This window comes from Lathamus discolor, chromosome Z (genome assembly GCF_037157495.1).
Source record: "Lathamus discolor isolate bLatDis1 chromosome Z, bLatDis1.hap1, whole genome shotgun sequence".
In the NCBI taxonomy this organism is placed as follows: Eukaryota; Metazoa; Chordata; class Aves; order Psittaciformes; family Psittacidae; genus Lathamus; species Lathamus discolor.
This window is the reverse complement of record NC_088909.1, coordinates 86,118,602-86,141,744: the sequence shown is the minus strand read 5'-3', so window position 1 is coordinate 86,141,744 and position 23,143 is coordinate 86,118,602. Positions and strand designations below refer to the sequence as shown.

Below are 23,143 nucleotides of genomic sequence, written 5' to 3'. Positions count from 1 at the left end.
AATGTTTTGTGAATCTGAAATAAATTGAATCTCAATAAATAAAGTTTATTGTTGTTTTTCTTCAAAGTCATCATTTTCCCTGCACGTTTTCTCTGTCTTTTCACAAGTAGGAACCATTGTCTGTCATCTCAGATTAAAAGGTTATCAGGTTATCTTAATTAAAAATGCTCTGTTATTGTGACAGTTTGCAATTTAAATTTTCATATTTACTTAGTCCCAGTTTTGAAGCTCTAAGAGAAGCTCCATTCTGAAGAAAAACTATTAAAATTCTGGATGTGTTTGTGCCAAGACATGTATATGGATTGTTTAACTGTGCTGTCATTCTTAATATTCACAGTAAAGTAATTTTTAGAGAAGCTACATTTCAGAGCAACACCTCTAAACACACTGACTGATTAGCTTTTTTATTGACCATTATGGGAGAGATTATTGTAATCTATGGACTGAAATCAGTTTTTTGACCTATGAAGAGCTTCCTAGTTTATATTTATTTCATGACATTTGAGGTAATACAATGGCAATTACCTTTAGCCCTGATTAAGATTGCTCTTTGTGGTAGAGCTCATGGTGTTTGTGTCTTTCTCCCCTCTCCCCCTCCCTCCCCCCCCCCCCCCCTTTTTTTTTTTAATAGGTAGGGATCATTTCCAGCTTGGCACTTTGTCTCACACACTGAACAGCCAAGCCACTGGCTATCTGGAGCTGTCTGACTGGCCAGAGGTGGCGCCTGACCCCTCCGTCCGAAACGTTGAAATAGTTGAGTCGGTACGTCAGCATCATTAGAAGTAAATTCACTTTGCTAGAAGGCACTCATTATAGAGTATTAGCCTAAAATACAAGTATTTAAATCCTGTCTGTATGCTGTACTGAAAAACTTTGGTGCACAGGAATATCTGTATTGCTTATTTTACCTTGGAAATATGCACAGTGCTTGCTCTTCACAATGAGAGAAGTGGATCAACTGTAGGCCACTTCTGCTTTGCTTGTGGATTAAATGGGCTTTTTCCCCTCCATCTCACTTTGGATTTCATACCTCTGTTCTTTGTATTGCTGACTGCTGTGCTGTAGTTCGTTAGATGTTGTTAATGATGAGTGTAACTCCTACCAAAGTAGGAGGTGAGTGGTTGGTTGTGTACAAATCCAAGTCTAAACAGAAAAGAAAAAAGGTAATACAAACAAAAGGCAGCAACAGGGAAGGAAACTATTTGGAAATTCAAAGTTTGGAAGAGACTGGTGTTTATGTTTCACATCATCTGGAGATAATTAGGAAAGTTTATAATTAAAAAATGTCACCTTTTAGTGCACTCAAGTCATTTGTTGACATTACATGGCTGGTCTTCTACTGCCAATAGCTTTTTGTTACTGGACTGTAGACTCTGAGGCAAAGTTCTGTTTTGGTACCAAAGCTGTGATTTATGCATCAGGCTCCAGAGCCCTACTAAATGTCAATGGAAGCTATTGAACAGTAACAGAAATGTAAATGTATTGGAATATAGTGTGATTCCAGAGGTATGTCACTGTAATATGTATACCCAGAAAAGCACATCATCCTTGTCATGACCCAACTTCTACAGTAAATCGCACGTGAATTAATTTGCAAATAAGATGTTAGGCATAGAATGTAGAGAAAATTCTAAAAAGTAGGTATATCTTGCAGAAACCAGTGAACAGAAATGTGGTAGAACAAGCATTTCTCCTTTGTACTTTAATGTTACTTGTCCGCCTTCTTATATACATTTCAGGAAAAGAGGTATTTGTGTACAAACTTCTGAAAGCTTTTGTGGGAAGAATCTGAAGGCACTCAGCTCAAATGGAGAATTATAAATGATAGGGTTCGCACAAAAGAACATGTAAAGGTGCCTTTGTCCCCCCTCCAAAAAAAATGTTTTGCAGGAAATTGATCAAATGGAGTAACATCCGTGTACAAGATAATAGAAAACGTCTCCCTGCAGTCATTTAATCTCAAACCACACATGAAAATCCTTTCCTTCTTTGGGTTGTCTTTTTTTAACTCCGCCCCAGGAGAGTCTCTTCATTGTCATTAATTTTACTGCATGCCTCCACAATGTATGTGAGTGAAGCTTGAGTTAAACTGTCATTTACATCCAAAAGAATATTGGCCTTTTAAAATACCAGTTGCTGGGTGAAACGTCACGAAGTGTTAGCAGCTTTTGGTGTTGCAGAGGAAGCCAGTGTGTCTCTAGAGCCATACACCATTGCAGGTCACTGTTAGAGCTCTTTCAAAAGTTCGTCTTATTCCAGGTCACAGCAATCACTGAAGCAGACCTGTATCACACCATATATTGTTTTCTGCCTATTTGTTCAGATGTTTTTTTGCTAGCCTGAGTTTTTGTTTTGCTTCTCTAGTAGCACAGGGGGATACAGAAAGAAAAAAACAGTATGGCCAAAGTATTGACGTATTCTGTTATTCTGGTATTCTGTTGGTGGTAAGAGTTACTTTTATTTGGAGAATTGCAAAGAAAGTGAAATACAATTCCTTTGTGGCTGCTGGAACTTTTGCTGCTTACTGGGTCAACTTCTGTTTTCCCCTTAAAATTTGGGATTATAAAGGTGGTGATTGGCCATATTTACCCTTCATTCTAGTGATAGGCTAAACTTAGCTGGATCTAGAGATAAAACTCAGAGTTCAGGTTCTTTTGGCATAAAAATTTATATATGATTACTGATGCTTTTGATCTGCCTTAGTAAATCTTTTTCTAGACTCTCTAATAGACATATCTCACCTTTTATAGGTACATACAAAACTTCTGGATCTCCTATTTGTGTAAAGTAAGAGAAGTTTAATAGTTTCTCTTCACTTGTTTACAGGATTTATTTAGGAACTGCTGAATACTTCTACTACAAGTGTTTTTCTTTGCCGTGTATATCTTTTTTGTATTGCTGGTGGTTAAAGTAAACTCACATTGAAATGTATTTACAGGCAAAGGAATGGACTGGAATTCTGGGTAAACCAAAGAAAGAGAAACCTACTGAAAAGTTCTACTCTGAATCAGAAGACGAGGAAGATGAGTCTGCTGGTACCAGTTCATCAGGTAGGTATTTGGAAAGCAACTTGCATCTCTGCTGCCTGAAGAACTATATCTTCAGAACGGATCTCTGCTTAAAAGAAATTGAAAAAGTTGCAAAAAAAAAATAAATCCAGAGCTCTATATAAAATAAGGAAATCAGAGGCAAAAGTTCACTGTAAGTGAGTGTATACACAGCTACAGTGAATACAGGGTTGTATTAGCAGTACTGCAAAATTAGCAATAACTAATACAGATAGATCTTGTGTGTTTATTGGATGAATTAGACTTCGCTTTGTTTCCCAGATAAAAAAGCTGGCAAGCTATTTTCATCCTGCTTTGAGTCTAGTAAGAGTGATGCGAGTTTGTAACTCCAAGTAAAACTAAAGGCACCTAACTTTTTGTGGGAAAAAATGCCCATATCCTTGTTTGTTGCGAACTGTAAGTCTTGGGTGTTTTTTGGGTTTCATCTTGGGTGAAGTACTATTTGGATATCATGTACTGCTCTGTTAAATGAATGGCCAAACTTGCTTAACTCTGTAGTCTTTCATGGGGTTTATTCAGTAAATTGTGTTATAGTATTGCTCTCAAGTTTGACACGATGTTTTCTATTTATTATAATGGGAGTGGTTATGGAGAAAATGACAGCTGCTGCTTAAGTTCAGTGAGGAAAGCTTTCTTTGACCAGTCTCCAGGTATCTTAATGCTGGACAGGCAGTTCCCCAGGATAGCCATTTCAGTAGGTGTAATATAGTTCAGATGTAATGAAGAGCATCATTCTCCCAGGTTTAGACTTGAGGCACACAAAATGTTTAACATTAGAGACTTTAAAGAGTTACTCCATTTAGTTGAATGGAAGAAGGGCACCTTAAAATCTGAACACAGAGGTTCTTCCCTCTCATTTCTAAAAGGAGGGAGTATGCAGAAGTGCTTAAGAATTGTATCACTGAAATTAACGATCTCTGAAGCAAGATAGGAATATAGTCACTTCAGATATTTGAATATTTGGTAACTATATGATTGATAAATCAGCGATTCAGTCATCACTATCAGTATTCAAGAACCAATTATCTAATTAGGCAGTTGGTTGAAAAGATAATCTTGCACTGAGGTGAATGTATAGATTAGGGAATCTGAGGTTATCTCTGACTTCTGGAAGGGTTATGTAATTTTGAAGAGCCACGTGCAATTAATTTATTATTTGGCTTTCCAATTTGCTGAAGTATATAGGCTGAAGAGGATAGGGTTTTAACCAACAAAATTTTGTAAACATCAGGAGAAAGTTACTGTCCTACCTGCTGTTGACACAAAGGAAATAATGCTAAAGCTTTCAACTGGATTTGTAAAATCCTAAAACATTGTTTTATTTAAAACAAACTTGGATTCCTAAAATACTTACTAGGTAAGATATTAAGAAAAAAAATGTAAGAGTTGGTTTTATTTCAGAGAGTGAGACTGGCAGTGAAAGTGAGGAAGATGATAAGGAGGAAAGCAGCAGCAATGAGAGTGGTGGGAGTTCCTCTCCCAGTGAAGAATCAAGTGACAGTGAATCAGGCAGCAAGGAAAGTACTGCAAAGAAAACATCTAAAGCTGCTTATGAAAGGTAGGTATACATCTTTTATGGTTTTAATGTTTTGTGATGCCAGCTGTTAACCATGCTTCCTGTAAACAGACTGCTAAGCAGTTAATTAGGCTTTTTGGGGGGTATAATGGCCAAGAAGTAATGTCTCCTGTTTCATTGTATGTCAGTAATATTCAGTGTATGAACAGGGTTTATATTTTCATATTAATCAGACTACTCTTAGCTTGGAATTTATTTCTGACTTCAGTAAAATCTTGGGTGGCTTTTTAAAAATTGATGTAACCTTGGGAGGCTGAATAAGTGATCAAACAGTTGTGTGAAACACATAATGACCTTTTGCAGCAGTTTTGCTGAGAGCTAAAATTAAGTCCTTCAACACTTTGCCATTATATAACTAAGACAATTGATTTTTCTAAATAATGTTATATTAAAAAGATTATGATCCAAATATTAGAGGCAAGGGCTGTGAAGGGAAACGGTCATGATATTTAAGTGTTAGCGCTTTTTGAGATTGGCCATTATCAACAATATTATCATGTATTAAAGTATCATTAAAATTTTGAGTAATTGGGGCTAATACCTTGGATTGTGTGAATCTGTTTCTTCCACTGCTGTCAGCAAGTGGCCTCTGCAGACATGATCACCCTTTACTCTGTAGTCTGCTGCCAGCTGACTTGATGAGTTTGCAGCTCAGCTCAGTCGTGGCTGACAGCGTTGATTGGGGCACAGTACACACTCTGCTCCTTTTATTACAGACAGTAATTAAAGCAGCTCGCCTTGCCACTTCCATAACAAACACAGCATAATGCCCTAATTATGACTTTATTAATTTAAGTCAGGATTTAATGATTTTAAAAGTGATTTATATTGTTTTTCCTGTTCAGAACAAATGAAATCTGTAGGTTAAATTAATACAGGCTTTTCATCATTGCAAAGTTAAAGACCTACTTACCAGTAAATTCTTTTTATTAGAATAACATCTGAAATTTTAAGCAGTAAGGTAAACAATGATTACCCATCAAAACTGGCTGATGTATAATAAAATAACATTTTTAGTCTTCACATCTAGTCTTAAAGATAAGCTGAAGAGGAATTGTTGAAAACCAACTTACTGCATACATAATGTGTTCACCATAACTTATTTGTTGATGCAACTACAGTTTCTTTTCAGTGGCAATGAAGGAAATGTAGATAATTTTGTCAGTACCTGTGTTACACATCATGAATAAGAGAATTTAGATGGTGTTTGCTGGTGAATTTTTATGTTTAGCTCATTGAACTCAACCAAGTTTTTAAAAGTTGTCAAATTTAAATGTAGTTTTGATTTTGATAGTACCTATTTTTTCACCATGATTTTAATAATCAAGGGACATATAATCTGCTACACTGGATTATGTCTTGTGAAGTGTGTATTCTTTCAGTTTTAGCTTTGACAGCTTCAAGTTTCCTGTTTTTCAAATATAATGCTTTTCACTAAAATTTGCAGGGTTGATTTCAACTTCAGTTACATAGGTGGGCAATATTAGCATGGCTTAAATGTTAATACCGATTTTTAATAATTTTGATTAAACGTTATTTATGCAATTCAGTCCTGAAAAGTTTTTGAGAGGAGGAAGGTGTTGCCCTAACTGTTTTCCTTTCTGTCATGTTTTCAGTTCTCCTCTTTTTTCCTTCTAAAACACTGCTATCTCAAACAGTAATGCAGCATAGTACATCCTTTTCTACTGCTTCTGAAGCTAAGCAAAAATGTGTAACAACTTAATTTGAGTCCAAAGGGACTCTTAATAGTTGAGTGGTCTGGATTTGTTTAATTATTGTTGACCTTGTTACCCTTCAAGCACTTTAGCAACCAATTTATTGTCTTGGGGCAGTAGCTGAATCAGGTGGTATATGAAACACCTGATTCGGAAGTATAAAATGGTTGCCTGCAGGCCCAAAAACAGAGAGTTTTTTTCTATATGCAACACTAATTTACCTGCTTCATGATAATTATTAGAGAACAATTTTCATTTATTGCGATAATTCTAGGTGGTAGCTCCCCCACCCTGAGACAAAATGGTGATCTATAATTGGCAATTATAGTGTGATTAGAAGCAAAGAAGGCAGAGTTTAATAATATTCAGTAGCTGTTAGTGCAGCCCAATGTAATCCAACACTGTCAGGGTGAACAGAACTTTACTGTGGGAAGAATAGTGTGTCTGAAGTCCATTAGCTGTAAGGTACTCAATATGACCACAGGTTTCAGAATGTAATAGCTCTTCTGTATAAACCCTTTAATGGGTTGAAATGTTTGTAGACGCTACAGATCTTATTTCTAGGGTGTTTGATTTAGAAGAATTAATGAAGAAATAAATGCAATGCATTGATTTTATTTTTTTTTAAGCAACATTACTTCGCAAAAACATCTAATAACTCTTCAAGATTCTGTTAATCATAGGTGGAATAGACTGCAAGTTTATTTATATAAAAGGGTGTCTGCACTTCTTTCTGAAATGTCGCAAGCACTGTGCATGCAAATAATTCTAATATGTTCACTTTTTTGTTTGGCTGTTTTGTTGGCTTAGATTATATGTGATGATTTATTGTGTAACAGCTGAGCTTTTTATCGTAAACAAATACTGATTTAAAATTCTTTTAAAGAAACTCTGAAATGTTAACATAGTATACTGCCTAAGCAGATTCCTTTGGTGGTTTTACATGTCTCTTAAGTTGTGTTTTCTTAATATGTAGTGATTCAGAGGACACTGAAAAGAAAGCAAAGGGAATCTCCAAAAATTTAAGCACATCCAGTTCCTCTGTTACGGAATCTGCTTCATCAGAAGAAAGTTCTTCAGACTCCAAGTCAGAATCAGATTCCAAAAGTGACTCGGAGTCTGGAAAATCTAGAAGTACTACAGCTAGTAAGGTAAAATAAGAGGTTTTTTAAATGCCCTATAAAATAATGGGAAGATGCATCTAACTATCCATATGTGTTTCTTTCTGCAGGAATGGAGATAGTGGTGGTTTTATGGCTATCTAAAAACCCAGAATGTCTGAAAAAAGTTTTTGACCTTTTGTAGAAAGAGCAATCTCAAAGTAGTTTGATAGGTAAAGCAAATAAGAATATTTTAAAATGAAAAGCATATTTCAGTTTTAATTCCGTTCTATTTTTACTTCAGATACATAAAGAATAGTAGAACTTAATTGTTTTTTTCATGAAAGCAGGGTAGTTTGCAAAAGTAATATCCTGATTTGGGATGATTATTATCTTGAAGTATGATTACTAGAGGACCCGCATCTGACAGTGAACAAAACCAAGAAACAAATGTTAGTATATTGTTTCTTGAGAGTTTGAAGACGTAATAAAACCACTAGCTGCTTTAAAAATTTCCTGATAAAATTAAAAGTGGTTCTGTTAATGCATCTATACTTGAGGTGTTTACATAAATTATAGAATGAATATTCTTAAGAGTAATTAACTTTTTATTGCTTGTTGTCTCTGATAGGAATAAAGCTTAATAATTGTTGCATTACTTCAAATTGTATTATCTTTATTACAACGTTGATGAAGTAGAAAACTTCCAAATGTATCTTTTTTTAATTGGATTTCGAAATGTTTGAAGAAGCAAAGATGTTCCACAGAACCATTCATGTGTCAATTTAGATTTAATTCCTTACCTTAGTACAGAAAAGGAGGTTAAAAGCTCACTATATTCAACCTACCATTATGACGCTAAAGCTTGTAGCATGAATTGGTTTTTGTGTCTCTACCTTTCATTTAAAAAATAATTAAATGGGGAAATTTATGTTTAATCTATAAGGTAGAAGAGTAAGAGAATTTCTGAAACTTTTTTGTTATCAAATATTTCTTGTGCATTTATTTCTGTATATTTTATTTAAAAAAGGGAAAAAAAAGAAGGGTAGAACTGTAGCTCAGAAGTTTCCATTTTAATACCAATATGTGGCTTTGAAAATTAATACTCTGATTTTGGATAAAGCCAAGACATTTCACTCAGGATTACTATATAGAATGATGAATAATCAAAACAGTCATTGTTTGTTGCATTTGATGCAATTGTAAAACCTGGTGGACAGGTGTGTTTTGAAAAGTTAAGAGGGAAGACTGTAACTTTATTAAGCTGTTTCAGTGTGCCTTTCTTTTAATTGAGGAAATAAGATTCTCTGAATCTTGAACTTGTGTTATCCATGGTCTTTGTTTTTTAACTTTATAGCTCTGTGTAGGAACTCTGTGTTGTAACCTTAATTTTTAATCTATTCCCTTCTTACCAAGTAGAACAAAAGATGAAGTGAGACTGTAGCATCCAAGAAGTGGAGGTGTGTTTCTACATTTTGGTCGTTGTTTCCTTCTCAAATACGACACTGGATAATGCATCTATGACAGAGCTTTTTCTAGTACAGTAGGTCAACTGGATCTTGCTAAAAAATAGTCGCACAACAAATACAACCTAAATCTTCTCAGAGTAAACTCCCTTGGCACTAGATGGGATGTTAATTAATTCTAACAGTTTGCAGCTTCTCATATTAGCAGTCTTTTTTCATCAGTTACCAATAAGTCCTTTGACATGCTTAGTTTTGAGCAGCCAGAGCAACACCATGTTCAGAGAGTAATGTCTGCTCTCTGCTGCATTGTGCATTTTTCTCAGGGTATCAGTGCCGTTGTCCATGATTTCTTTCTCTACAGTTACCTAACAAGACCTAAACTGTCTTGTTCTTTCATGGGATGTTTGAGGACTACTAGCATAAAGAAACCTTTTGTGTTTTAAAATAGCAGTCGAAAATGTGTGAAGTCAAACACTCTGAGTAATATGAGAAACAGAATGTCCAAGAAACTTAGGATTGTGTTGTTGAAGTCAATGGAAGATTGTCAAGCCCTTAGATTTTAAGAGAAGAATGCTACAGCAGTCCTGAAAGCTCACTTGATTAAGAAGCAATTGATAATGAACTATGAAGAGCATTAGAGATCATAGAATGGTTTGGGTTGGAAGCGACCTTAAAGATCATGTAGTTGCACCCACTGTGCCGTGGCTAGGGTCACTCTCTGCTAGACCAGATTGCTTAAAGCCCCATCCAATCTGGCCTTGAATGCTTCCAGGGATGGGAAAGGAACAGCTTCTGTGGACAACCTGTTCCAGTACCTCACTACCCTCATAGTAAAGAATTTCTTGCTAATGTCTATGTAACTCTCTCCTCTTTCAGTTTAAAGCCATTCCCCCTAGTCCTGTCACTATATTCATTTGTAAAAAGTCCCTCCAGATTTCTTGTAGGCCCCTTTAGGTACTGGAAGTTGCCCCGAAGTCTCCTCAAAGCCTTCTCTTCTCTAGGCTGGACAAGCCCAACTCTCTCAGCCTGTCTTCTTAGGAGAGGTGCTCTAGCTCTTTTATCATCTTTGTGGCCCTCGTATGGGCTTACTCAAGCAGCCCTATGTCCCTCCTATGTGGAGGGCACCAGAGCTGAATACAGTGGGGTCTTGGTTTGAGGTACATCTCTTTTCCAATTTTGTTTTGAGCCCTTATTTTGAGATACATTTCACAAGAACCACCATTTTTATTACAGGAAAGTCTTGGAACTTTTCTGCTTCTTACCTGACTTCTTTTCAGGCTACCCAGGAAGCAGATGTTTTCAGCCAGGCTCTCAGAAACACATGATTTCATTCTGGTAGATTTTTATTGGAAAAGCTATTACTTACTTCTATTATTCTGCTACAGGGTGTTCTTATTTTTGTCAGTGTATATGGGGAGATGATTCATTAGGATTTCCTTTCCTTTTAAAGAAAACAGATTGTTTTCTGAATTGCATATTGATGAGAGGAGTAGTTAGTAGGCTCTGTTTTTATTGTTTCTCAGTTTGCCACACATGATGTATGCTACATGTATGTGGATACATTTTGGTGTGTGCCATTGCCATTTTCAACAGAATTTTCATCATTAAAAAGCTTCGATTACACTCACATGGGAGCTTAATTTGTGCATACATCCATGCATTTACTAGCATTAAAATTGGTTACAAAAACCTCAGATTTTTTTTTTCTGCATATATTTTTTTTTTCTTAAAGAATCATTTTGTAAAAGCTGTTGTGCTCACTGTAATTGAACCGCAGTGAATAGAAGAGTCACTCTCTTGTACTGCAGTGTTCTATATTATTTTGAAATATGGATAGTTTGAGGTGTTCAGATACATATTATACTGTAAACATAAATAGTATAGAGCTAAAATGCAGATTTGCAGATGATGCATGTATAAGTAGGTGCCTCTACAGTGAGATTTTAAAATCAGCTACTGTTGACCTCCTTATATAGGTATAATACAGTCACTCAGCTGTTAAAAACCTGATCCACTATTTAAAAAATATACAAAAACAAATTGTCTATCTTTCTGCCTGATCTCTTTTCAAGTGCTAACACAATGGAAACACTGGGTGATCTGTCAGTGCATTTGGATTGTCAGTGATGGTTTTGTATAAATATTGGGAGGATAAATAAAATTGCACAGCAAAATATGATTTCATCTGCCTTTTCTCTGCAGCTCCATGGCTCATGCTGCGGTGTGAAATTCTCATTTTACACACTTTGCAGGCGGAGTACATGAATTATGCATTGAGCAAGAGAAATCTCCTGCTTCAAGTTCTATATGCATTTACCAGGTTCTGTCTCTATTACCAAGATGAATTGCAAATGGAGAAATGTTTGATGGAATATAGCTTAACTTCTTTGTTTAGTATTCTGCTTTTCCCATAGTGGGTTCTCATGGTAGGAAACTGTTTGGGTTATACTGTAGACTTAGTTTTAAGAAAAAAAGATAAAAAAATATGTTCCAAAGAAATGCCAGACACGTCAGAGTCTTTTTATTGTCTTGATTTAGAATGCAGAGCCTTTTTCATTCAATAGAAATATCTGTTGGTAGTGTTTGTTGCAGTCATTGGCTATTCATTATTCCTAGAAAGCCAGTCAATTTTCTTTTCTTGGAAAAAGTGAATTAAAAATAATCCTGTTTGTAATAGGCAAGACTCCTGTAAATAGATTTCTTTGGTGTTTTGTACAGAATTGAACACAATATATATACACTCATATATTTAGAAACACACATATAAATATGAAAATATTTATATGTTTATGTGTGTGTGTAGCATGGTACACATATAAGTAGCTGTGTATTTATTTAAGCTTGACACACTTGACTGAAGTAGAAAATAAGGTGTGATCATACTTTAACATTAGCTTTATCTTGATTTAGTTAGCTTGCAATTTTATATTTCCCAGATGGTGGGGTTTTTTGGTTTGTGGCTGGTTTGTTGGGGTTTTTTTGATTGTTTTTTGTTACAGTAAACTGATGTATGTAAGTACAGTATTCTGACAGTGTGCAGTGAAAGGTTTTCTTAACATGCATTACCTTGATGTAATGATTCTGTACTTGTCCCTTATCTTAGGACCATTTTATTTTGTTTTGAAGTATAACAAATAAATTCTCTTGAAGGATTTTTCTCCATTTTTAAAGATGAATTATGTAGTATATCAGAAATGAGTTTTCTATATCAAGCTTTGTAACAACTAAATAACTACAATAGAATCGCAAAATAAATAACAGAAAAAAACAAACTGAAGCATTGTGTTGGTGTTATTTGTGACATAGAATGTCCCATCTTATTTGTCTTCAGTAAACATGTTAACAGTAATAGGATTTCTTGGCTCTGAGTCCTAATTTTTTTTAAACATCTTGACCTAGCAATGCTGCCATTTGAAGAACTGAAGCATATTCAAACTTCTCATCTTTGTGCTATAGCCTCTCCTGGTTCAGCCACTTTTTACAGACTTTAATTGGCTGTATAATAAAAGGGAATGGAGAAATCCCATATCCCATCTGGAATAATTAGCAAATATAGAATTCTGGCTAAAAACAACCTTTGAACCTTAATCATGGCTGGAGATAGAACTATGTCTTAAGGATAAGTGGGGATAAGGAATGAAAGAGTTCAGAAATTGAGTGAATATATTTGCATTTTCTTTAACAGTGTCCTCTTTTAGTATGTTCTGGTGTCTGAAGAGTTTGTACTATAGCAAAACACTTGTGATACATAGTGTGTTGTAAAAGCACTGCAGGTAACAGCCTAATTCCTGATTAGTTAAAATCTAAGCTAAATATTCACCAAATGGTGCTATAAAAAGACGTGGAATTCATGAAAACAATTGTCATGAAATCTTTTTGCTGGCACTTCATAGACATGAATAGTTCAACTAGAGCATGTAGCTTATGAAGTATACTATTCATCCTTATTTCAAATATTTATTTAAAAAAAAAAAATAGCCTAAAGAAGCTGAATGACTTGCCAGTGATCACACTGAAAGAGAAAATTGAAATCTGGTAGTTGTGACCAGAATGAAACTCGAGGTTCTGAAGCAGAATCGCTCACTAATTCTGGACAAGGCATATAAGGAATGGAATACCATTAACACCATTTTAAATATATTTTGTAAAATTTCCTTTGTCCAGGAGAGGTTTGTGTTGCAGATAAAAGCAATAGTAGGACACGCAGTATTTGTAACAATAACAACCATTTAAGTGTGTTGATTTAAACATAATTTTTTAAGTAGTGGCTTCCATTCTTCTCTGTTCATAAGATTCTTCTCCCAGAATATCTAAAGGACAGCTGCAATGATCACATAAATGACTACTGTCTATTTGAGCCATGGGTTTATTGGAAGAAAATGATGAACAATGGGAGTCCATATTGAGTTGTGATGTGCTAAATTCTGTCCTGAATCATCACTGTCTAGACATGTTCTGTATGCATGATGAATACTCGCTCTTATTAGATTTGTTTTGAACTGCTTATTAGCTGAATTAAAACAAATTCTATTGAAATATTATTTGCCAAGTCACTGAGATTACTCTTCTTACTGCCCTACTCTTTACAGAAAGTTCTGCTGATTGTTGTTATTATTAGAACTTGATCCTAAGGCTTAAAATAGAAACTTTTTTTGGAGACAAAAATCAATGCTTTGTTAATTTTCCAGCAATTAAGTAAAATCCCAGTAGATGATCAGACAGGATTCCATACTCCTAGATAAGAGCAAATAACACAAATTTCTTACTGAATGGACTTCTTCCTGTTTTTCAGATCGAAACAGAAATGTTAGCACCCAAGTCTTAAAAAAAAAAAATGCTTCTGTCTCTGTTTTAATAGTCTCAATTGAAGTGTCTGATCTGTCACCAAAAGTTTTCTTTGAGTAACGACTATTATTAAGTGAAAAAATGGATTTTAGAGGAGTAAATTTAAGTCAGATGTGGTTTTTAGCCTTTGTACAGCGGAACTGTACAATGAAATCTTTCTTACTCGGTGAATTCTCTGAATGCTGAGCTCTGAAAATGAATACATTTTTCTTTTACAGCAGAGAAAATTCACTTTGCTTCATGAAAGTATTAAAATTGGGGTTTTTTGGGGTGTTTTTTTGGTTTTTTTTTGGCTGATACTCTAAAGGATTAAATATTCATGTATTTTAACAGAAAGAAGAAAAACCAGTACAAGATAGAAAAACTCCAAATAAACAAGACGTGTTTCTCTTAGATTTAGATGATTGTAAGTATCTTAATTAAAGGCTAACTTTTCCCATTACATATATTCAATTCTGTTAATTCAATGAATTTTAAATGTGTGAAACACTTGATTCTGTTCATCTATCGTACCAGCTTCCTGACAAAGGAAAGAAAGCTTAGAATATCAGCTTATTTTGAAACACAATTATTACAGTAGATGATTCTGTCTGTTTGGTTTGGACCTGAGAAACGATTTCAAAATTTAGAATATATTGATATAAAAGATTTATTTTAAAAATTGTCATATGTTTGGACTTGGTTTTTGTTAAAGTGAGCTTATTTTCTCAGGTGCCAATGAATGTTACTTGCACAACATCTCTGAAACCTATGAACCATTGTGGTACTATAATAAGATGCTAAAAATCACAATTTTGAAGAACAGAGTAAAATGATAGGGTAGAGGTGGCACTGGTTTTTGGCTATGCTCTGTAGTGCCATTCTTCATGTTTGCTTCTGTCAGTGCAATACATGTTAGAATTGCATTAATGTGTACTTTGCACATAACTTGTAAATGAAAATGTGCTGCATAGTATAGATTAGGCTAAAGGATGAAATAGAGGAAAAAAAAAGGAGGGTAAAATACTTTTAATGTAAATAACACATCTGTGTATCAGTTTTATTTATATTTTCATTGAGTGTTGGTGCTATATGTTTGAAAAAATAATCCGCTATTAAGAAACATATAAAGGATAAAATAATTATATCAAGACTTAAAACCTTTTTACATTTAATAAAAATAGCTCATTGTCATTTCAAGTATTTTAATTTTTTTTAAAGTTAAACATCAATTGCCTTCTTATTTCTAGTCTGTCCTGTGACAACTCCTGTGGCAGTTCCTACAGCAGCTGTTTTGTCCCCAAGTTTAACAGCAGACCTAGAGGGATTAAGTCTGCCAAATTTTTCAATCATTGATGTAAGTAGCCTTTAAAAAATGGGGTGTGTGGATGAATGTGTGAGGGGATCTTAATTAAAGCATTTAACATATTTTTGAAGCAGTCATTAATGATTGGGATTTAAAATTTTTTCACCTACAGATATCTCATATGAAATTCTGCTTTATATGCAAGTATAACAGCATTTTTTGGTCTGTAATAATTATATTCTGAAATGTGGAAAAACGTATGAATATTGCTTGTCTGATTTGGATGCCTTCAAGGATTTCTAACTTTCTCTTTCAATCTTACATTTTTCTCTTCCTCAGGGAAACTTTAATTCACAGATTAAGTACCCAAACTGTACAAATCTTTCAAATCTTAATAGTTGCTACGCTACCAAAATAAACAACAAGAAAATCACATACATATTAATCCTCAGCCTGTTTGATTACCATACATGCCTCCAATTATGATGTTTTGCTACTTGGAAGTAATTTTTCATGAGTTTACGAAGCATAGTCCCTCGGTGCAAATAAAAAGGGTATAGATTTACAATCAGTGGTGTATCAGTATGTGTCATGATTCATTCTGTTAGTGCTTTCTGCTTTGTAGCACTTTCCATTAGGGAATCTCAAAACTGTAGGTATAATTAAGGTTAGCAAAGTCATGGAGGTAGAGGGCATTCCTTTGTTGGGGGAAAGGATAGACTGCATTGTTTTTTGGTTCGGTTTTTTTTTTTAGTCATTTTCTGTTTCAAATTTTAATTTGCAATTTAATAAGTAATTGCAGTGGTATAACATAGGATACTTATCCTTGTGAAAGTAGATGGGAGTGACCGAAACAAAAATACCAGTGGCACAGGCATTTTTTCGCCTAGCCTTGTTTCTAGTGAGGCTGGTATATAGAACCTACACTGCAACTTTAATAATTGTTGGTAAGGTGCTTTGTGCTGGCTTTTGGAGCAGTACTTTCTCAAAATGAAATACATCTTACAGAAAGAACTGCACAAATAATTTGACTTAAGAAATAAAAGAGCCGATGATTCCGTTTTCCGTTTATAGGCTTTTAAATTTGGTGTTGAAAAGGTAGACTCTAAGATTATTTGTTGGGTATTAGCCTTATCTAAGAAAATGGTGATGCAGTTTAAATTTCAAGCAGAGCAATAACAGTGGACATGCAGTCACTTTGCCTGGTGCATAGTGGTTCACATGTCACACAGTCTGAAAATGCCAGAAATACTATTCCATGTTACTTTGCAGTGCAGTATGCAGCATTAGGTGGCAAGCCTTTGTTTAACTACAATTGCATTGTTATTCCTGTGATTGCAATCCCACAGTTGCTTCTTTGCCATCCTTTATGGCTTTGGTAGTTCAAAACACAGGTTTTTTGAAAAACTGAAGAAAACTGAAGTTTTGAGAAACTGAACATCTGTTTTCCTGGCACAGGGTTAGTGTAAGAATAACTTTGGCAAACTTGGGGTGTTCTCAAGCATCCAACATTACCAATTGCTATCTTTACCTTACCCTCAAAGATGGTAATTCTGAAGTAAAGCAAAGGCACCAGTGTCTTTAGTCCTTTCATCATTGACAGTATATGAACAAGTTCCTCTCCCACATCCATGCTTGTTTTCTTCATGACTGCCACTATTCGTTTGCTGAATTGCTTCTTTCCATTCTTAAAAAGGTAGCTACAATGAAATGGAGGTGTTAGAAAGAGCTAGAAGGTGTAAGATAAACAGTGGACAAGTTCTGCGTGGAAGGGTTGATTCTACAAAATGCTTCTCTCAGTACTGCTGAGTTCCTGGTAAAACATGTAACTAGCTGGAACATTTCCTCATACTCCCTGCCCTGCGCACAGCCCAGATCACATAAGAACTAATTGTTGCTGCCTGGATGGTATTACATGTTTTGGGCTGTATTTTGTTTTCAGATCTAAGCTCAACTTTCATTACCATTGATAATAATTGTAGATGTACATGGGGTCTTTTGCTTAGTTTTGTGCATCAGGAAGCAACAACTACTGAACGCTAAGGTTAAAAACTGGGTTTGTTTCTATTATTCTTTCTGATAATATCCATATAGTGTAAAAAGTCATGAGCAAGTAGATAAATAACTATTGTCACATGTCATTCAGCACCATCAGATAATTTTCTATAAAATGAAAATATAAAAACAGCTTTTAGGACTTTGTGGGGGAATATCCATCTTAAAATAGTACTTGGAATTTAATCAGTGATGACTAATTCTAAAAATAAGGATGATAGTTGTCATACTTCAGAAAACTTTTTCTTCCGTCAATGGGAGAGAAAATGAATTTAACTGTAGGGCACATGCCAAACTAACAGTGAGAAATTAATTTATTACTAGGCAATGGAGAGCATGGAGTAAAAATAGATAAGTACAGTATATGACCCTAATATCAAAGAAATGTAGCAGCCACTTATCTTGGAATATGTCAGGCAGTCTATTATTCAAATCATTCAGGACTGTAATTGGATACAGGTTTTGGAAAACTTAAAACTCCAGATTCATAGCAGCTGAACGTTATAGAAAGCATAAATACAAGGATGGTTTTACAATAATGGTATGGGTCTCTTCAAGCTTACAAAACCTAAATATCCTTGAATAGAAACTACAGCGCACAACCTAATGCTTTGTCCTGTGGCTAATTTGTTTTTATGATTCATGTTTACATATAGCACATGTTCCCCTCATATAAATGCACACATGCATATTACAATCTTTTCCAGGGAAAGAAAATTCTTTGGTTCATATAGTCTATCTTCAGGTGGTGCAACCAAACCAGGTAGCTGAGGTCACTAGAGGCTTCTATAGGCTTTCCAGGATGCACAAGCAAGAAAGTTCAGACCTGAGTGCTTGTGGAAACTTGGCATTTGGAGTTGAGTTTTAGATGCTTACATTTGCAGGTTTGAAAGAGAGTTGCAGATGTGGTGCTGTGAAAAATAGGAGGTGAGAGAAAGCTGCAAGTTGTCAGTGTAAAGCAGGTATCTGAAAACACTGAAAGTAGGTGTTGTCCAAAGGGGTTATAAAGTGGGAGAAGAGGGAACTGAAAGCAAAATTCATGAATTACATAACGACTGGGAGGGTTATAACCTACTGCAGCAAATAATATTTTAAGCAGGAATGCTGAGAGAAGGAAGAGGAGAGCTGTGGTATCAGAGAGAAACAGAAAAGGGGAGTGATCATCTCTTCCTACCCATCACACAGCTGATGAGAAAAAAAGCTAAACCACCTGTTCTTTTCTCATTAGCTTTTTAGATGGTAAAAATGTACAAGTAATTACTCGTCTAAATGTGTAGAGCCCCTAGTGTGCTGCGTATGATAATTAACTAGTAAAAATGACACATACTTTTAAAAGTAAAGTTAGTGAAAAATAAATACTGCTTTGGTAGCAAGAAACTTGGTATGATTCACAGTGTTAGTGCAAAGAATTGACAGCTGGATAAGAGCTCTGGTGGTAACAGCAGGTGTATGGGGCAAAAATTGTGTGGCAGTATGGGCTGAGTTGAATAGGATTGAGGGAAAAAAATGTTTCCCATGCACCAAGTAGACAATAATTTGGGGAAAAAGTCAACGGTGAGTAAGAGAAGTTCATGGTAAAAGCATGTAAAAGCGAAAGAGGGGAAAAACTGCTGTTGCAGTGAGGAGGTATTTATAGAAATATTTGATGCAACAATTTAGTGTTATTTATTATTGTGCATATGGAATTATAGTGTAATCATAGAAGTGGTACCACCTTACTTACTAAGGTTTTATTCTCTTGATAGTAGTTATTACCAATGACATAGTTTTATTGTTTCCTACTTCTAGCAGTTCCACAGAAACTATTCAGAAAGTGAAGAGTAAATCATCTTGTTTTGTTTCATGTCTTTGACAGAACTTTTGAATGTGATCCACTTCGAGAACTTCTTTAGAGTGGTGATGCATAAAGCAGAAATAATAGCTTTTGACAAAAGTCAAGGTTAAGTTGCAGACCTATCAAACCAGGTGATAGATACATTTAATTTCAAATTGAGCACACTTACAGGATTCCCTGAGAAATAGTAAACATAATCTCCCTTAACATTCAACTAGAGATATTTTCAGTATAGAAAACCTTAAATGGTGTTTTTACCATTTCTAGGTTGTGGGAGTAGTCTTTACAGGGGAAATTTTCCTAACATTTACGTTGCTTTGTCCATTTAGGCTGTTTCTAATTCCACTATAGCAAGTGTTAAAACTGGCTCTGAAGTATGTTCTTTTCCTGCATGAAGGATCTCTGCTTAGAAGTGTTGGGAACACAAAGATTGTGCAGTGGATTAATAGGATTAATATCATGGCTGTAGTCTGGAGTGCAGCTTGCAAGACAAGTTAGTGTAAAGTACAAAACCCTACAGTAGAGAAATGCATAGCAGTTCTTCCAGATAGTCACTGGTGTGCACTCAATGAGTTTTATTTTTTCAGAACCTTGTTAGCAGTAATTATTTTATAGCTTAAATACATTCATCATTCATAGAAGCTCTGGTATGAGTTCTTATTTCAGGAATGGCTGTATCAGAAGAAGCACTAAGTTGTTAATACCATGAAAGAGATGTAGTGCAATTGTTTGCAATAGCAGAGGACTGTGTGCTTAATTACCATTAATTTTTAAATAACTAGTTTCATATTTCTGTCCCTCTTAGGACACTTCCACATTTTTTTACTGAGACAAAAGATAGTCCTTTTAAATCAGTTTTCAGTGTTAGCCTCATCTTCTCTTCTCTCAGATGCTTTTGTGTTAGGATAACACAAGCTTATGATATCCTTGATATAATTTTAGAATTTTTATAGTTTACTATTTGCCCTCTTGGTTTTCATCTTCCTATAAGAAATCTGTTGTTCTTCTGGTGTTTCATCACTGAAGAGCTTTTTCCTATGCAGTGTTTTCATTATACTTGTTCTCATGCCCTCCTTTTTATATAAAGATTGAAATTGGGAAGGTTTGCTGGAGACAGGTGGAGGGGGAAGTGTGCCTCAAAATACTCCGTGTGTATCCTATCCGTTTACGTGTTTGCAACTTGTTTGCGTTTTTGACCACACTTGCATATTGAGATATATTCAGAGTTCTGTGTTGTTTTCTCTGTAGCTTTGTTTCTTAAGATTGTGCTTTTTCCATGTGGAACAGTTTGAAGAATTTGCATTGTCTCCATTTTTCCTTACTCTGTGCTCCAGAAGATTTGTAACTAGCATAAGGCTTAGTTGAAACCACATGCTACAGATATCATGTCAGAAGAGTGCCTGGGAAAGTTTGTACCTAGGAAGCAAGTGAAAAGGCACAGTCTTAAGTTTCAGAGTTAAAAAGCAACTTTATCTTGGCGCTGACCAAAATTCAGCTGTACAGGTGATTAGGTGTGACTGATGCTTGTGGGAAGGCAGCGTGGTCCAGTGGGTACAGAACTGGGTGTTACATATGGAAAATGAATTCTATTTTTGGCTTACTACTTGCTGTGTCATCTGGAGGGAGTAACTTAATCTTTTAATTTTCCATCTGAAAAATGAGGATAATGATGCTTATTCACCTGGGGAAAGCATTTGGAGATCTACAAATGAATGTAGGTGCTCATCAGCAGATACTGACTATTGCCAAGACAGGAGAAGGAACGAAACAAAGACCTCCTGCATGCTTAATTTCATTTCTCCGTGTTTATCTTACATTTACTGTAGAAGAGGGTGTTTTTAAATTGCTTACATAGTATATGTGTTACATCAAAAATTTGAAAGTTATAATGTCCTTTCAGAAGCTGCTTCCACATACTTTTAAAAAACTGATACCTTGAAAAAATTAAAACCTGCTATGACAGTATTTTTTAAAGTGTCATTTCACCTTTATTCTTTAATTAGGAATTAATTTATCAATATTTGTGATATTTGTGTCAAAACCTTAAAAATACCCATCTTATGTATATTAAAAGCATTAATACTTAACAAGCACTACACGTAAGAACCTTCAACTTCTTCTAAATAAATTAGAGAATTTAATTTGGAAGTTCAAACATAATCTTCCGAGTAGGAAGCAAGTCTGTGATACAAGGCACTGGACCAACTCATGTTATGCCCAGCCTGAGAGCGATATTATATTATTAAGGAGGGTTCCCTGCCCATGGCAGAGGGGTTGGAACTAGGTGATCTTAAGCTCCTTTCCAACCCTAACTATTCTATTATTCTATGATTAATATGTATAATCTCATTTATTTAGTTGATTACTGTGTGGTTTAGTACTAGATATTCTCAAGATTGGGTCTTTTATTTATGCTTTTATATGTAATGTCTACATTATATAATTTATATTTATGTTATAAATTATATACTATGTATAATTAGCAACTTGTATATTAATTGTATTCTGAGTAATTGGGGCTTTGATTAACAGTAATGCTTTTGATTGAATGCTATTTTGCTGTTTTATAATGTTGGGAGTGAAAAATATTAAACCAATATTCAAATTCTGTATTTTAAAATGAAAGTGCTAAAGTTGTAAAGTAAATTGAAATTACAATATTAAAGTCCAATTTATAAAATAGAAATCGAAGGGGATGGAGGTGTTGCAAACAAAGAAACTGCTTTAGGTAACCTGCTGTGGGGAGACCCTTGATCTTTTTGCCTTCTGTTGAAAGTCAGTACTGTTCTTAAAACTGATCCAACTTTTTTGAGAATTCAGTGCTTAGATCTATGAGAGAATTTAAAGTAATGCTGTTCTTTCTTTCCAACATGAAAAATACATTTATTTTGCTCCTTAAAACAGGCCTGCTGTAAATAGAGTTGGTGCTAGGTGTTTAAAAACAAGCGTGTGTAATGCATGATGATGATTCCAAGAGTTATTCTTTAAATATGTAGTGTGGTAATGTGTGTAAAACAGGGTGCGTCTGTATATGTGTTATGCTGTGTAACTCAGAAAGACGAGAGGGAGGGATAACATCAGCTCCAATTTTGTTTTATTTTGTCAATAAAACCTAGCTCTTAAAAATTTCAACCACATCTTTCTAAGGTAACATTTACCTCCTCACATCTTTAGCATCTATCAGACATGACATGGGACATATTCATTGACCCTAAAAATTTTCATCAGTCTCATGCACTGGAAGGGGGCAGCCCCAGCCAGACAAGAGGCTCATTTCAATTTTAACGGCTGTAATTAAAGGTTAATTCACTGAGTCAGGATTAACGAGGAAAGTACAAATGATGGGCAAGCAGCTGCCTTTATTATACAGGATTAGAACAATGCAATTACAATAAGAATTAGAAAAAATCAACTTCCTGAAAAGGTTCTGTAATGAATGAACTGCATTTCTCTGTCCTTAATTGTGGTACTTAAACATGAAGACTCTTTACAGCACAGTTTTGGGTTGGTTTTTTTTGTTGTAGTAACACTTGATCAGTAGTGTGTCTACTAAGATAGTATGCCAACTACAATGACAGCAACTGTTATATTGACAAATTTAATATTGTGCTATCCTGAAAACCTACAGGCTTACTTTTTATTACAGCTATATGTGCTTGCCACATAGATGGCTGCTTTGAACTTGTGATTAGAAGTTTATTTCTGTTACTGTTTTGCAGTTGCTTATTTTAGACAGTTTCTTTAAATAACCTTGAAGTTATTTTGAATTTTTAGAAAACACTGATGTAAAAGTTTCCGTTTACATTATCCCCACTCATTTTATGTTATATTCTTAACATTTGAAAAAATCTTAGTTTATATATCAATGTATGTCAGATACACTCTGACTTTAAGATCCTGTTGTAACTATGTGTGCTGCAGTTGCATTAATTTGTATAATTTAAACATTGATGTGATTAATGTGCTCACACAGCCCCGTCTTGTGCAGTGCCAAGTACATGGATAGTACATGTATAAATGTAAAAATAATACAATCGGATAAAGTTCTGACCACCTGTTCTTAGGAGCTTCCTTTAAAAATTCTAACCTGTAAGTAAGCGTATCTAGTAGAAACAGCTTTGTAACAAATGGACACCAGGTAACATTCTAAATTGAAGCATTAGACTACTGTAATTTCTTAATTTTGAAGAAGTGAATAA

The 23,143-nt window shown here is 34.8% G+C and overlaps 1 protein-coding gene across 2 annotated transcripts in view; it reads left to right on the top strand.

Annotated features, from left to right (window-relative positions):
* Window positions 1-23,143, top strand: part of AP3B1 (adaptor related protein complex 3 subunit beta 1) — a 164,634-nt gene that overhangs the window by 96,823 nt on the left and 44,668 nt on the right. For both annotated transcript variants that reach the window (XM_065661062.1, XM_065661061.1), the window contains exons 17-22: window positions 632-762; window positions 2,939-3,050; window positions 4,470-4,626; window positions 7,336-7,510; window positions 14,104-14,176; window positions 15,000-15,106. In XM_065661062.1, coding sequence (XP_065517134.1) covers window positions 632-762; window positions 2,939-3,050; window positions 4,470-4,626; window positions 7,336-7,510; window positions 14,104-14,176; window positions 15,000-15,106 — 755 coding nt within the window. The remainder of the gene's footprint in view (window positions 1-631; window positions 763-2,938; window positions 3,051-4,469; window positions 4,627-7,335; window positions 7,511-14,103; window positions 14,177-14,999; window positions 15,107-23,143) is intronic.